The sequence below is a fragment of the Pogoniulus pusillus genome, chromosome 6 (assembly GCF_015220805.1).
Source record: "Pogoniulus pusillus isolate bPogPus1 chromosome 6, bPogPus1.pri, whole genome shotgun sequence".
Taxonomy (NCBI): Eukaryota; Metazoa; Chordata; class Aves; order Piciformes; family Lybiidae; genus Pogoniulus; species Pogoniulus pusillus.
In genome coordinates, this window is record NC_087269.1 from 22861092 (window position 1) to 22876449 (window position 15358).

At 40.7% G+C, this 15358-nt stretch overlaps 1 protein-coding gene across 3 annotated transcripts in view; it reads left to right on the forward strand.

Moving 5' to 3' along the window:
- Positions 1 to 13994, forward strand: part of SEC24C (SEC24 homolog C, COPII coat complex component) — a 38000-nt gene extending 24006 nt beyond the window's left edge. For all 3 annotated transcript variants that reach the window (XM_064144922.1, XM_064144923.1, XM_064144924.1), the window contains 13 exons: positions 3690 to 3814; positions 4081 to 4272; positions 5120 to 5213; positions 6408 to 6524; positions 7036 to 7206; positions 7552 to 7648; positions 7936 to 8081; positions 8535 to 8673; positions 9297 to 9415; positions 9779 to 9958; positions 10585 to 10776; positions 11199 to 11288; positions 11565 to 13994. In XM_064144922.1, coding sequence (XP_064000992.1) covers positions 3690 to 3814; positions 4081 to 4272; positions 5120 to 5213; positions 6408 to 6524; positions 7036 to 7206; positions 7552 to 7648; positions 7936 to 8081; positions 8535 to 8673; positions 9297 to 9415; positions 9779 to 9958; positions 10585 to 10776; positions 11199 to 11288; positions 11565 to 11705 — 1803 coding nt within the window. In that variant the 3' untranslated portion in view covers positions 11706 to 13994. The remainder of the gene's footprint in view (positions 1 to 3689; positions 3815 to 4080; positions 4273 to 5119; positions 5214 to 6407; positions 6525 to 7035; positions 7207 to 7551; positions 7649 to 7935; positions 8082 to 8534; positions 8674 to 9296; positions 9416 to 9778; positions 9959 to 10584; positions 10777 to 11198; positions 11289 to 11564) is intronic.
- The last annotated feature ends 1364 nt before the right edge of the window (positions 13995 to 15358 follow it).

Consider the following 15358-nt stretch of genomic DNA (forward strand, 5'->3'; position numbering starts at 1 on the left):
CATTCCAATGGGAAATCACTCTCTGTGTGAAGAACTTCCTCCTAACATCCAGTCTATACTTTCCCGGGCACAACTTGAGACTGTGTGCCCTTGTTCTGTTGCTGGTTGCCTGAGAGAAGAGGCCAATCCCCACCTGGCCACAGCCTCCCTTTAGGTAGCTGTAGACAGCAATGAGGTCAGCCCTGAGCCTCCTCTTCTCCAGGCTAAACAACCCCAGCTCCCTCAGTCTCTCCTCATAGGGTTTGTGTTCCAGGCCCTTCACCAGCTTTGTCGCCCTTCTCTGGACACGTTCCAGCACCTCAACATCTCTCTTGAATTGAGGAGCCCAGAACTGGACACAGTACTCAAGGTGTGGCCTGACCAGTGTTGAGTACAGGGGAAGAATAACCTCCCTTGTCCTACTGGCCACACTGTTCCTGATGCAGGCCAGGATGCCATTGGCTCTCTTGGCCACCTGGGCACACTGCTGGCTCATCTTCAGCCTACTATCTGTCAGTACCCCCAGGTCCCTTTCCTCCTGGCTGCTCTCCAGCCACTCAGTCCCCAGCCTGTAGTGCTGCTTGGGATTATTGTGGCCAAAGTGCAGAACCCTGCACTTGGCCTTGTTAAATCTCATCCCATTGGCCTCTGCCCACCTATCCAGCCTGGCCAGGTCCCTCTGCAGGGCTCTCCTATCCTCCAGCAGATTGACACCTGCTCCTAGCTTGGTGTCATCTGCAAACTTACTGATGATGGACTCGATCCCCTCGTCCAGATCATCAATAAAGATACTGAACAGGACTGGGCCCAGCACTGATCCTTGGGGAACACCACTAGTGACTGGCTGCCAACTGGATGTGGCACCATTCACCACAACTCTCTGGGCTCTGTCATCCAGCCAGTTCTTGACCCAGCACAGAGTGAATCTGTCCAAACCATGAGCTGATAGCTTCGCCAGGAGTTTGTTGTGGCACACAGTGCCAAAGGCTTTGCTGAAGTCCAGGTAGACTACATCCACAGCCTTCCCCACATTCACCAGGCAAGTAACCTGATCATAAAAGGAGATTGATCAGGTTGGTGAGACAGGACCTGCCCTTCCTAAACCCATGCTGGCTGGGCCTGATCCCTTGGCCATCCTGTAGGTGCTTTGTGATGGCACCCAAGATGACCTGTTCCATGACCTTGCCTGGCACTGAGGTCAGGCTGACAGGTCTGTAGTTTTCTGGCTCCTTGTTACGACCCTTCTAGTGGATGGGTATCACATTGGCCAGCTTCCAGTCTTCAGGGACCTCTCCAGTGAGCCAGGACTGCTGATAAATGTTGGAGAGTGGCTTGGCCAGCTCATCTGCCAGCTCTCTCAGCACCCTAGGATGGATCCCATCCAGTCCCATGGACTTGTGAGGATCCAAGTGTATCAGCAGGTCCCTTACTTCTTCCTCATGGATTAGAGGGGGACTATACTGCTCCCTGACTCCATCCACCACTTCAGGAGTCCAGCTGTCCTGGAGACAACCTGTCCCACTATTGAAGATTGAGGCAAAGAAGGTGTTAAGCACCTCTGCCTTTTCCTCATCCTTTGTCACTATGTTCCCCTCTCCATCTAATAAGGACTGGAGGTTGTCCTTGGCTCTTCTCTTGCCATTCATATATTTAAAGAAACCTTTTTTATTTTCCTTGACAGCTGTGGCCAGCCTAAGTTGTAAATGGGCTTTTGCCTCTCTAATTTTTTTCCTACAAGACCTAGCAACTTCCTTGAACTTTTCCTGGGACACCTCCCCTCTTTTCCAAAGGTGATACACTCTCTTTTTAATCTTTAATTCCTTCAGCAGCTCCCTGCCCATCCTGTCTGTCTGCCTCCCTCGTCGGCTTGTCTTGCAGCTCAATGGCACAGCTGCTCCTGTGCCTTCAGGAGTTCTTTCTTGATGTAGATCCAACCTTCCTGGACCCCTTTGTTTTCAAGGGCTTTTTCCCAAGGAACTTTCTGAGTTAGTTCCTCGAATAGGCTGAAGTCTGCCCTTTGGAAGTGCAGTGTGGAGTTTCTGTTGATGCCTCTCCTGGTTTCTCCATGTATTGAAAACTCTATAATTTCGTGGTCACTCGACCCCGGGCAGCCTCCAACCACCACATCCTCTACCAGACCCTCTCTATTTGTGAGCAGCAGGTCAAGCAGAGCTGCCCCCCTGGTAGGCTCACGTAACAGCTGGGATAGGAAGTTGTCTTCCACACATTCTAGAAATCTTCTAGACTGCTTCTTCTCTGCAGTATTTAAGTCCCAGCAGATGTCTGGTAGGTTAAAGTCGCCCACCAGAACAAGGGCAGGTGATCTTGAGGCAGCCTCCAGTTGTTTAAAGAGCAATAAATCAACCTCTTCTTCCTGGTTGCGTGGTCTATAACAGACTCCAACCAGGATGTCAGCCCTGTAGGTCTTCCCCTTAATTCTCACCCATAATGACTCTACTTGATCATCCTTGATTTCTACCCCCATGACATCCAGAGCATTCCTAATGTACAGAGCCACTCCTCCACCTTTTCTCTCTTGCCTGTCTCTCCTGAAGAGTCTGTAGCCATTTTTTACAGCACTCCCACCCACTTAGTTGTGTAAAGCAAAACAGGGGAAATTTTGATCACTTGGGATGTAGTATAATTATAATTGCCTCTCTTATTTTCTTCTGGAGTTATATAAGCAGTTATATCTGCTGTTCTTCAGGAGTTTCTCTTGTAGAAGTCCTTGGAACAGAAAGATATTATAGGAATGATTAAAGAAAAGTACAATAGTAACTATGCAATGTGACACCTTTTGCCCAAGGTAAACTTTACATATTGAACTTCAATTTCAAATGCAGCTGTAGTGGCTAAAAACAAGAGTAGTATGGAAATACATATTTTCACAGCTGTTTCACTTTTAAACCAAAGACTTTCAACAGCTGCTAATTTCTAAGGAATAGGAAAAATGTCCAAGATGTTTATTAAAGCAACTTATATCTCTACTGAAATAAGTGATGGGAAAAGAGATGTCTAAATGCTGTAACTTTATATTGGCTACCTTCTGTTGCCTCAGCTTTACACTGAGTTAAGGGAAAAAATATTTTCTTGACTCTCAAAAAAAAAATCCACATTTTTAATTCCAATGAGGTGTAACCTGCCCAGCTTTATTCAAAATTGTTCGGGGTTTTTTCTTGTATTTTGCTTTTGTTCTTTGTATTCCTTTCAATATGACCTATAGACCCAAGAAAACTTGATTGAAACAAGCTTCTTTCCCAAACTAAACTCTCTATTTCAGTGGAAGGGAAAGGTAGCATTTTTTTAAAGAGGAAAAAAAAATCTTCTGCTTTATATTGACGAAATAATCTCTAACAAGTCTGGTCAGATTCCAAAGTCTTAAGAAAAGGTGGGAAACTTCCCTGTCTACTTTCTTTGTTTTGCATAGTCATGTAAATGGATGATGTAGTTATAGTAGCCTGTTCTTTACTAAGCAGTGGTAAAATTAGTCCAGGGCATGTAATAACAGTTGATTTCAAGAACAGTGTGCTTACATGTGTATTATCTGGGCAGGGGTGAGAGAATGATCTGAAGAAATAACTTCTGCTAGTGAGTAGAAAAGTACACCAAAGCAGTTAGAGTTTTGACCAGAATTCATTTGTCCATGTTTCAGAGCTGCTATATGGGCTTCATTATATGGCTGTAATGTGATTTCTTCCTCTTTCCTGCAGAATAACAAGTTTCCCAGTCCGCCTGCTTTCATTTTCATGATTGATGTATCTTACAATGCTGTGAAGAGTGGATTAGTGAGGTTAATATGTGAAGAATTGAAGTCACTCCTAGATTACCTGCCCAGGTAGGAATTTTGTGTATTACTATAGCTAGTCAAAATGGTGAAAAATGTCCCTTTTCTCTGCTTTAAACAAAGCTAGAAATTAAAAAATAGTTTTATAATTCTATCAGTTTTTCTTCATAAAAAGACCAAGCAGAACACTTTGCTGGATACCTTTTTAGGTGAAAATAAATTTTCCTTTAATTTGTTTTTATTATCCTTTATTATGTTAGGTTCTGTGTAATAATTTCACTATCTTCTAGATATGAAGGCAAGTATGTCTCTTACAGGGAAGGCAACATGGAAGAATCAGCCATTCGAGTAGGCTTTGTCACCTACAATAAAGTGTTACACTTCTATAACGTGAAGAGCTCACTGGCACAGCCACAAATGATGGTTGTCTCAGATGTGGCAGATATGTTTGTGCCCTTACTTGATGGTCTTCTGGTGAATGTGAATGATTCCAGGACAGTTATTGCCAGGTAATAGAAACTGATCTACAATGTCTTTAGTAAATTTCTTGTTTGGTAGATTCAAGTGTTCCATGCTTATTTGTCATGTTATTTACCTAGTTGTCACTCCACGTATTTTAATTTCCTTTGCTCATTGAGATAAAGTGTCCAAAGTAGGATGGGAAAATTAATGGCTTGTAGTTGGGTTCGGTGAAAATTATATTTAAGAGTGTTTCCTGCAAAAGGGCATTTCTGGGCTGAAAACAAAATAAACAGAAATGAAGAAAAAAAAATAAACAAACCACAACTAGAATGATGCAGAGTGAAAGCAGTAAGAATACTGAATCATTATCTTTAAGACAACTACCTTAACTATGACTAAGGCAACAATGGTGTCTGGTTTTGGTTCATCGGGGAAAATTAAATGAGTAGGATAAAGAGGATAAAAAAGAAAAGCTAAGTCTGTGCGAAGTATTTGTTGAATTACAGTTCAAGTATGTTAATGTTGTGAAGCTGTGTTTTGGGAACTGGACCTGACACGGCACATTTTTAAAGAAAATTTATAGCCTGTTTTGTAGTGCATAAATGGAAATCTGTGGAGTAAACCTTGTTTTCTAGGAGTTTACTTACTGGTATGTATTGGAATATTTATTAAAAGAGCAGGAATTCAGAAGAACTATTGAAGCCAATGAAGAATGACAAAGCTTTTTTTTTCCATGGTAAAATTACGATATGCTAAATACTGTCACAAGTATGCAAATTTGTAGATCTGTTTGAGACTTCTGTTTAAACCACCTCAGTCTCATAGGTCATGCACTGCGTGTCTTTTCCAATTAAATGGGATATTCAATTCCTCGTTTTCCTTGTTCTTCTCTAGTTTGCTGGATCAGATTCCAGAAATGTTTGCAGATACAAGAGAAACTGAAACTGTTTTTGCACCTGTGATTCAAGCAGGGCTGGAGGCACTGAAGGTAAGTTAGTGCACTGTTGTGGCAAGTTGTTTTCAATCTAAGTACTCTGAAGTTCTCTTCTGCTACCACATGCTGGTAAGGCACTTGTAAAGCCTTTTGTAAGTCTCCTTGTGATAGATGTGCTACATGTAGGGAGCACTTGGCTCATTCTTAAAGTGCATATACTTCTGGTTCACTGTAGCTATCTATCTGTTCTCTACCCTATTGTTTTTTAAGAATTTCTCATCAAAGTACTGGACAGGTGGCATACTCTCTGTTACCTGGCTGGGTTTTCATAAGTTTACAGAAGATCCTCCAACTGAAACCACTGCTGAAGTCTGGTCATGTCTCTAATCCTGTGCTTAAAGTTCTAGTATAATCTTAAACAAATCGAGAGGGGTCATGGAGCAGTGGAACAGGCTCCCCAGGGAAGTTGTGGAGACTCCTTCTCTGGAGACTTTCACGATCTGTCTGGATGCATTCCTGTGTGACCTCCACTAGATTGTAGTCCTGCTCTGGCAAGCAGGTTGGACTCCATGATCTGTGGATCATGTCTATTCCAAATACTAACATCTGTGATCCTGTGAGAAAAAGCAGCCTGTTAAGTTGTCCACAAAAATGTGCTGAGTAAACTTTTCTTAAAGTTCTTCCATTCCAGTACTTCATCAAGATAATTACATATGATGCAGCTCTGGTTTCTGTGTGCCAACTGAATTGATGACCAGGATGAATCCACCAAAACTTCTTTGTAGAGCTGTATTTGTCTGTCATCAAGGTCCTTAGAAGTCTCTTAAACTCAGGTTTTCATGACAGTTGTTCAATCTTCCACCATTTTTGTGACTCTCTTCTTTTTCTACAAACTCAATAGCTGCAAATCAGAGAAGGAAGAGGCTAACACAATGGCAGAAACTCTTTCGTAGCTGAGTCTTGCTCACTGCTCTGTGTTTACTTGGAACCAGTTCTTTTCTTCCTGCCACGGAAGTAGCACAAATTTCAAAGAACTGAAACTTGCTTGTCTCTAACTTACCAGTGAGCTGTACTCCCTGTGTTGGATGCCACTGAAGTAACCAAGTGATCACTGAGCCTCTGTGTGTGATATCCTTCCTGACATAAAGAAGAGATGAAGATGCTTGAGTACTTGCTCTTGAATCACAGTTTTCCTTAAATTTCTTGTAGCTGTTTCTAATCTGTGCTCTTGTACTCACTTTGTTGCAGGCAGCTGAGTGTGCTGGCAAGCTCTTTATTTTCCATACCTCTCTGCCCATCGCAGAGGCCCCAGGGAAGTTAAAGAACAGGGATGATAAGAAACTGGTCAATACCGATAAGGAGAAGGTAATAATGCCTTGCATGATGCTTCCATAACAGGTCTATATTATACTCTCTGGGATAAAACAACTCTGAAGCAACATAAAAAAAAACTACAAGAATAGCACATAATTATCTCCAGAGGTCACTTCCAACCCCTAACATCCTGTGATCCTGTGATAATGTAACCATCCCAGCTATTTTTTTTAATGTTGCACTTTCTGTTCTCAAGCAAAGCTGTGTAGACTTGACATCATAAGGACACCTCTGATAGGAGGAGGTAGGTCTAGTCTTTTATACAGGATAAAATTCCATAGTTGGGTTAAGGTACATGTGCTGAACTACAATTCAAGCAAAATGTAGAGTAACTTTTGTGTTATTCAAGAGTGCTTCTAAAGAAAGGTGAGGAGGAATTTGTAAGATCCTAATTTCCCTGAAGAGAAACTTGAAGTATAAAAGTATATTGACTGGGGTCATAAACTGGATCTCACTTTCCTGTTTTATCACAAACTTCTCATCTCTTGACTTCCTTTCTTAGACTTTGTTTCAACCACAGACAAGCTTTTACAATAACTTGGCCAAGGACTGTGTGGCCCATGGCTGCTGTGTGGATCTGTTCCTGTTTCCAAACCAGTACTTGGATGTGGCAACACTGGGTGTAGTAACTTACCAGACAGGTGGCTCCATTTATAAGTATGCGTATTTCCAGGTGAGAGTGACACTGACTTAAGACTGATACTTGATCTAAGTAACAATTATTGTTTATTTAAGATTTAATTTCCTTAGTGCTAAATATAGTGAACAAGTACTACTTTAGAAATAAGTTGCTACTTAAATTTCAAGATGTCACCAAAATAATTTCATTGTTTCATTTGTTTCAGACAAAATAGCTCTTATTAATAAAAGAAATTAGGAAAGCCATGCACAATATTTTTGTAACAAGGCACTGAGCACTTTATAATGGTTGATTTTTAGAGTAAGACTGTACTATCTGGTTTAAGCAGCAGCTCTGATTTATTAGCGTATTGAATTTGAATTACTGCTTCTTTTCTAGCCGGAGACAGATCAAGACAGGTTCCTGAATGACTTGAGAAGAGATGTCCAGAAAGAAGTGGGATTTGATGCTGTAATGAGAGTACGCACAAGCACAGGTGGGCGTCAGCACAAATGACTCAATAAATTGAGCACTTCAAGCATACCATATAGGAATTAATAGGTTTTTCCCTAATTTAAAAGATCTTGAGACTAGGCTATGCAAAAATCACTGCTGAAGCTTTGAAACTTGAAGACATTTATCAAGACAGAGCAAAGATCCATGCTGATATCTATCAAGATAATGTAGTGCCACTCATGACAGGATTTTCAGGGCTCCAAATACTGTCTTGTTATTCTAATGAAAACTGTGGTTCATTTGTTTTGGGTTTGTTCTTTTTTTTAGGTATTCGAGCAACTGACTTTTTTGGAGCTTTCTATATGAGCAACACAACTGATGTAGAGATGGCAGGTTTGGACTGTGATAAAACAATCACGGTGGAATTCAAGCATGATGACAAACTGAGTGAAGACAGTGGTGCTCTCCTTCAGGTGAGAGGGGAGGCTTTCTAGGAGAAAGTGAGTTGACTATTTGGCTGTTTCAGCGAAAGTGTCAGGCAGAACCAAATCTCACCTGTGGAGACTGCCAGTTGCATAAGAGGATAAGATCACTCTGCACTGAATTATTAGATACTCCTTCAAGGAACTGTCTGCCCCTTATATACTTTTAACATTTCAGCATACTTGTTCTCAGGATGACGTAGACTGTTTCAAATTTAATCTGTTTTCCAAGACCAGTTGCCTTAATACAAATTGCCAACATAGTGGCTTGTCATCTTTCATTAACTCTGATTCTTTGCACATGATTTTAGCTTATTGTGCAAATCTTTTACCTGATTACCTACTTTTTAAGCATTTGAATCCTAGGTTTTTATTAAGAATATTCAGACTCAGCCATTGTTTCTATAGGAGGACTTTATTTTTCCATATTTTTGTCTCCTACAGTGTGCTGTGTTGTATACAAGTTGTGCAGGACAGCGACGACTCCGCATTCACAACCTCTCCTTAAACTGTTGCACTCAGCTTGCTGACCTCTATCGAAACTGTGAGACAGACACACTCATCAATTACTTGGCGAAATATGGTAAGTGTAAATATTGTAAGTGTAACAAGACTTGCAACCTTTAGCTGCTGTTAAAATGCCTACTGTCATCCAGTGACACTTGTTTATTCTTTTTGCATCAGATGTCAGGGGGCAATCCTGATAGTTCAGTCATTTATGGCAAAGAGCATTAATCTGATGATGGTGATAATAGTATTCTTGCTTAGGATGAGAGGTAAAGGCATAGAGGGTTATTCTTCACACAAATTCTTGTCTGCATTTTATTAAGAGGTTTGTATTGACAACTGTCTGAATTAGCTGCTTTGTTTATTTTTGGACTGTAGAAGTCATTCTTTAACTGTTCCAGAATTTTGCTGCAAGATTAAGAAATGGTAATCTTTGCTCATAGATCTGTGTGAAACATCATACTTTTATGGGTTGTGCCCTATTTACCCTTTCTAGTTTGCAGTAAAAGCCTTCAAATCCAGCAGAGAGATCACTTATAAAATGTAAGAAATGGTCCACTTGCAGTCCATTAAGTAAAAATAATTTTTTAATACTTTTAATAAATAGTCTTTTAGATTTACTTTGAGGAAGTATGTTGGGATTTTTGCTGTTCATAAGCAACCACTTGATAGCTGTCTATCTTTCTCCTTTCTCTGCAGCATATCGTGGAGTTTTGAGTAGTCCAGTAAAGACTGTACGAGATGCACTGATCAACCAGTGTGCCCAGATTCTAGCTTGCTATCGAAAGAACTGCGCTAGTCCTTCTTCTGCTGGCCAGGTAAACTCTGGTGATTTCACTTGAATCACAGGCTCAGATATTAAAATGTGATGATATTTTCCTACTCAAAGTCAATTTATTTGCTTAGCATAAATTTGCTGAGAAGACTCAGAGGTAGAGAGACTGCAAGTGAAATTGTAGTTGATAATGACTTAATTGAACACCTGCCTGGAGCCGAGGAAGTATTTCCTCCCCCTGGGAAAAGTTTTGAGATTTTTTTGCAAGTCCCTGACAGAACTAGACTATCATCTTTCACTCCTGCAGCTGTGCCAAACTTTGTTGATTCATCTGAGCCTCATTTTGGCAAACATGTACTTATTCAGTGTTATAGCTGACTGAATTTTGTGTGCTTTTGACTTGTAGCTGATCCTTCCTGAATGCATGAAGCTGCTTCCTGTGTACTTGAACTGTGTATTGAAGAGTGATGTCCTTCAGCCTGGTCCAGAGGTCACAACAGATGACCGCGCCTACATACGTCAGTTAGTCACATCCATGGATGTGGCAGAAACAAATGTTTTCTTTTATCCCAGGCTTTTGCCCTTGGTGAGTAGTTAGAGGTATTCTTACCACTTGAGAACTGCTGTTGTCCTGATTTATTGATAAGGACTGTCATTTTATATTTTAATAAGAGACAGTGATTTTACAAGGATTTGGGATCTGCTGTCTGTTAGGATACTTAATTCAACTGAGTTTTCGATGCATTATTGCATCTTGTGAATTTGATGTGAGCATGTGACAAGTGGTGAAGATGACATTTTTGACCCTTTTGTAGTCTTCTAAAAATTCTAAAGCTTCTTGTTACTTTATGTAGTAGTTTTCATCACTGCAGGCCAATTCTGTGTGGAATTCTGACTTATGAGTACTATAGTTGCTGCAACAACAACAGCAAATTGCATTTCTACTCCAGGAAGCAATACTGGAACTACAGACTATTTTGACAGAAACATTGTTTTCTTTTGATGACCAGTAGTCTCTGATCTGTATCGTATTCCGTAAGAAAACTAAGCTAAGAAAGATGACACGTCAATCATAGCTGTCTTAAGAGTCCTAGAAATGAGAAAATCATTGGGTTCTTAGAGGCAGAAATTTTCAAGACTTCATAAGGCCTTTTTTGTTTGTTTGTTTTTCTCAGTAATCTTGATTTTGTTTTATTTTCCATTCTAAAACAGACCAAAGCAGATGTTGACAGTGACTCCTTGCCAGGAGCAATCCGGAACTCAGAAGAACGTCTCTCCAAGGGTGACATATACCTGCTGGAGAATGGGCTGAACATCTTTGTATGGGTGGGAGTCAATGTGCAGCAAGGCCTGATCCAGAACCTCTTTGGAGTGTCATCCTTCAGTCAGATCAACAAGGCCTTGGTGAGTTGGATGGCGGTGTTGGAGCTAGTGTCTGTGATAGACACCCAAAACTTTAAAGAGTGAGAAAGCACATTGAGGGATCAGTGTTAAGTTTTTCATACTAAGAACATGAGAAGCACAAGTGTGTGAAACTAATGGAAATGTCCCTAGTCTGGGCATACACGGGAAAGCTTTTGCCTATCTTTATTTAACAAGCAAAATCTCCACTGATGGTGAAGAAAATGGTCGCTATGTAGATAGAATAATAATTGATCTCTAATTCTGATATGTTATATTATCTTTAACTAGTTACAGTCAAAGAGATTGTATGTTTGTGGGGGTGGATTTATCTCTACCCTTACATAATACAACAAAACTCCTGTGTTCTGTTTAATATTGCTCTACTTTGCATGACTAATGGAGACCGATATCTTCCATTCCAGACTATGTTGCCGGTCTTGGAAAACCCCTTTTCAAAGAAAGTACGATCTATTATCAACATGCTTCAAATGCAGAGATCCCGCTACATGAAGGTAAAAATGTTGCCCCCTATTTGTAGCTTGAAACCCCCCTCCTTTTATGCAGAGCAAGTCACGCCTGCTAATGCTGCAATACTGAACTCATTGTGCCTGGTCTCACAAATGTGACTGGAAACAAAGTTCTCATTTTTTGAGATCTGTTATAATGTACTATTGCACAAACCAGATATGTGTTATCTTTATAATATGTGTTTATAATTGCCTTTTTTTTCAAGAACATTAATTCTGCTGACTATTCACTGTTGATTTTGTTCCCATTGTTTTTTGTAGTTAATAATTGTGAAGCAAGAAGATAAGCTGGAAATGCTGTTCAAACACTTCCTAGTGGAGGACAAGAGCTTGAGTGGAGGTGCTTCATACGTGGACTTCCTGTGTCACATGCACAAGGAGATTCGGCAGCTACTGAGCTAGAGGAAGAAGTAGTGCTGGAACTCAGCAGTGACATTTCAGTCTCCACCAATGACCTGATCAGAAGGCTCAGTGCCCTCAAAAAGGACAACGTAGAAATCTGTACAATTCCATAATTTTTAATATGCATTGCATAAGCAGAAATCCTTTCAACCTCTCCCAGTCCCGTATGAGAGATGAATTTTTTTCCTGGCTTAAAAAAATGGCCTTTGGTACCAGGCATTTTACTTGTATCTAAATTGTTTCCTGTTCTTGGCAGGAGCTCACGCTCCCACCCCATGCTCACTAATCCCATTGTAATGAATGTAGGTTTGGGTTGTTTTTTTCAGTTCACTATATATGATTCAACATTGGGTGAAAAAATGATAACTCTTCAAAACTTCTGGTAGTTGCTGTGTACATGCTCCAAAGGCAAAGAGGATGTGCAGGTGGGGAGGACGAGAGGCAGAGCAGGTGATGGGAGCTGGAGTAGCCAAACATTTTGTGTCACCTCTTGAGGGATACATGATGTTGCAGAGCACAAATGTGTCACATGGTTCTCTGAACCAGAAATCCATGAAAATAGAAATAAGCGGCAATCCAGGAGGCATCAGGGCAAATTTCTTTCCACAATCTCCCCTGTTCTTTGCATTGCTGTGCAGATGTGTAATGAAGTAAGTAGAAGTTCAGTGAGAATAATCAAGAGCTTCTGAACAGTGTAGGAGTAGAGATGGTGCTTCCTGTTGGCATGTGGAGACTCCTTTCTTCTTGTTGCACAGTTCTATAATGTCCTACTCAATCCATGTTCCACAGCTTCTCCTGCAGAGCTTACCTGTCTATCCAGATGGTGGTGGGAACAAAAGCCTCTTAAGCATAAGCAGAAAATTCTTTCAACAAGGTGATGTGGGACTGTGTAGAAACTGGGTGATAAGGAAGTTGCCATTTTCAACTGCATTGCTGTGAATCATGGGAAGCAAGCAGGAATTTGATTTATACTGATGCAAATTTGAGGCTGCTTTGTATGCTGGAATACAAAGAAGTAGATAGAAAATTTTTAGACTGCACTGTAGGTGGTATTGCAATTATGTGCAGCTGTATTGAAAGCATCTGGGCCCACAGTGAGGTTTTTCATTATTGGATTTTTATCCCCTCCCCCATTCTACCTACTGATCAGCTTGCACAAAACCGTTTTGTAAGCCTGTTTGTTAAACTAAATACCTCAGACAGATTAATGCATCCACTTTGTCCATTCTGCTGTTTCATTCTGCAAGGATGGATAAGAAGACCCCAGAGAAGAGGGAGTGAGTGTAAATCAAATTCAGAATTCTAAGGGCTTTGTTTATTCACTTTTGAAATGGAGAGGGTGTGTATATTTTAGCTCAAACGCTTAATTAATATTCTTGCAAGATCCAGGACTTCGAGCTACCAGTAGGACTAAAAGTGGAAGGAAGATTGTTTTGGATTACAGAATATATTATCTGGGCTTAATATTTCAGAGAAAAGTATTTGTTAAGATCAGAAAAGTATCTGGCTGTGGTTTTAGTTCCATATCCTGTAGCATGAACATAATCCATTTTTCTTCTAATGCTGCTAGTTTGTCTTCCCTCCCATCACTACACAGAAAGGGGAATATGAAAACTGTAATGGAGAAACTCTTTCAAGATGTAGTTGACAAAATCTTCAGCATTTTTTTATGGAAATGGCTGACTTTTTACTCCACATGTACTGCCTCCAGTCAGAAAATCTAGAGAATTTTTAACCAGAGGGGGAAAATTGCTTCCCAGGTATATAAGGCACAGCAACAACAGACTTCCACAAATACTAATTTCTAGAATTAATACTGGGGAGTGTGGGGGTGGAAATGAAATCATAAATGAACTTTTCATTTTCTTCACATGTTTTTCCAATGCATCTTTTAATTTGTAAAGAAATAAAAAAAATATATTAAGATGTATTTTATGTCATTGTTAGTAAATAAACACTGCTTATTTTTCCAAACCCTGTATTTTGCGGGATGGAGGAACTGGGAAGGGCTGAAGTCCAGCTGACTGATTTTTTTTTTTTCTTTTTTAAATCAAATTTTCTGATCAAATTCAGTCTTTTCAGTACTGAATAATGATAAATGCAATGAATCAACAGACAAGGTGCTGGTTAATCTGTGTTACTTAGATTTTTTTAACTTTGTGCCCCTTTTGAGTCTTCATTTTTCAGAGTTTTTCCTTTTCTCGAACAGATTGAGTCAGCTTGCTTGGGGAATTTACGTCTACTTTGGAAAGTTATTACTCTTACCTTGCAACAATGTTAATTGAAGGACTTCTGTAGTCTTTTTTTTTTTTTTTTTTTTTAGAGAGAAAGATACTATTACGTAGTTAAACTTGTAGGGAAGCTGAGTGGAATGGGTTGTTGGTTGGTTGGGGGGTTTTTTGTGAGGTTTTGGTGGGGGCAGTTTTTGATTTCTTTGGGGGGGGGGAGTGGGGGAGGAGCAGGTTGCCAATTGCAAATACGAAGTTCAGAGTAAACTGGCAGTGTAACTTGATTTTAGCCTGGAACATTGATGTACAATTTGCTGATGACTTTACAACAGTCTGTATGAAAGCACAGGACAATCATTGCTATATATACAATGATACTTAGTTTTCTGTACAATATTTTTGAGATTTACTCTCCTATAGAACATGCATTATGTCCAGAACCTGCTACTGAACTGGTATATTGTGATAATGATGGGCCTTGTGCATCTTGTACATTAATCGTGTGGAGTAAATTGTGCTTGTGGGCAATTTTGTGGCAGTACCCCTTCTGATGCATGTGGAAATTACCGTGCAGAGCCCATGTTTATTAGCATTCTGTCAGGTTGTTAGTAGAAGAACTGTTGGGGATGGTATGAGGGTGGTAGTCTTTCTGCACTGAGCAGTGTGCTTCTGAATTGTACCTGTTAAGTGTCAAGACCTCACAAAAACAATTCCATCTTTTAACCTGTTCCTTACACAGACAGAATACTTCTTTGCCCGTGTACATACTAACTACTGTCCTGTTGTGAGTTACAAGTATTGTGAACAACTCAGTTTTGCAGGTAACCTATTATCCGTTAACAGAATCTTTTAACACCAGACGAGTTGTTCACAGTTGATACAGAAAAGTAGCTTTAAGAGAGATTAGCCTCTACCTGTAGATATTAAACCAAACCCTCCCCTCACCCCCAAATTTTTGTTACTAAAGGGCCTTTTGTTTCTTCCCTTTACGGCCTTCAGCAGCAGCTCCTCCCTGTGTCCTCTCTTGCACCATCTAAAAGCCTGCTTGCTGTAAGAGTCACCTCTGCAGCTATATTTGCTTTCGGCACGGGTTTTCGCTGGCAGCTGTAAGTACGGCTGGTGCAGATGTCTTCACCGCCGGATGCAGCCGCGTTAGAAGCAGGGAGGATTTATGCCTCCTTGAAGTAAGACTGAGCAAATACTCAAGTGCTGCGGTTCTCCAAACAGACCTATGCTACGTACATTTATCTTTTTCTGCTATCCACGTTTCCTTTGTCTTGCTGGAGAAAAGAGAGGCTGTAGCGCGACCACGCCTCTGGCAGCCGCCGCAGTTTTGCCTGGCTCTTGCCGGCCCCTGCGCCGCCCCGTGACGGAGCCGCCGAGGGTGCGGCGTTGGGCGTCTCTTCCTCTGGCGGGGCGGGGCTA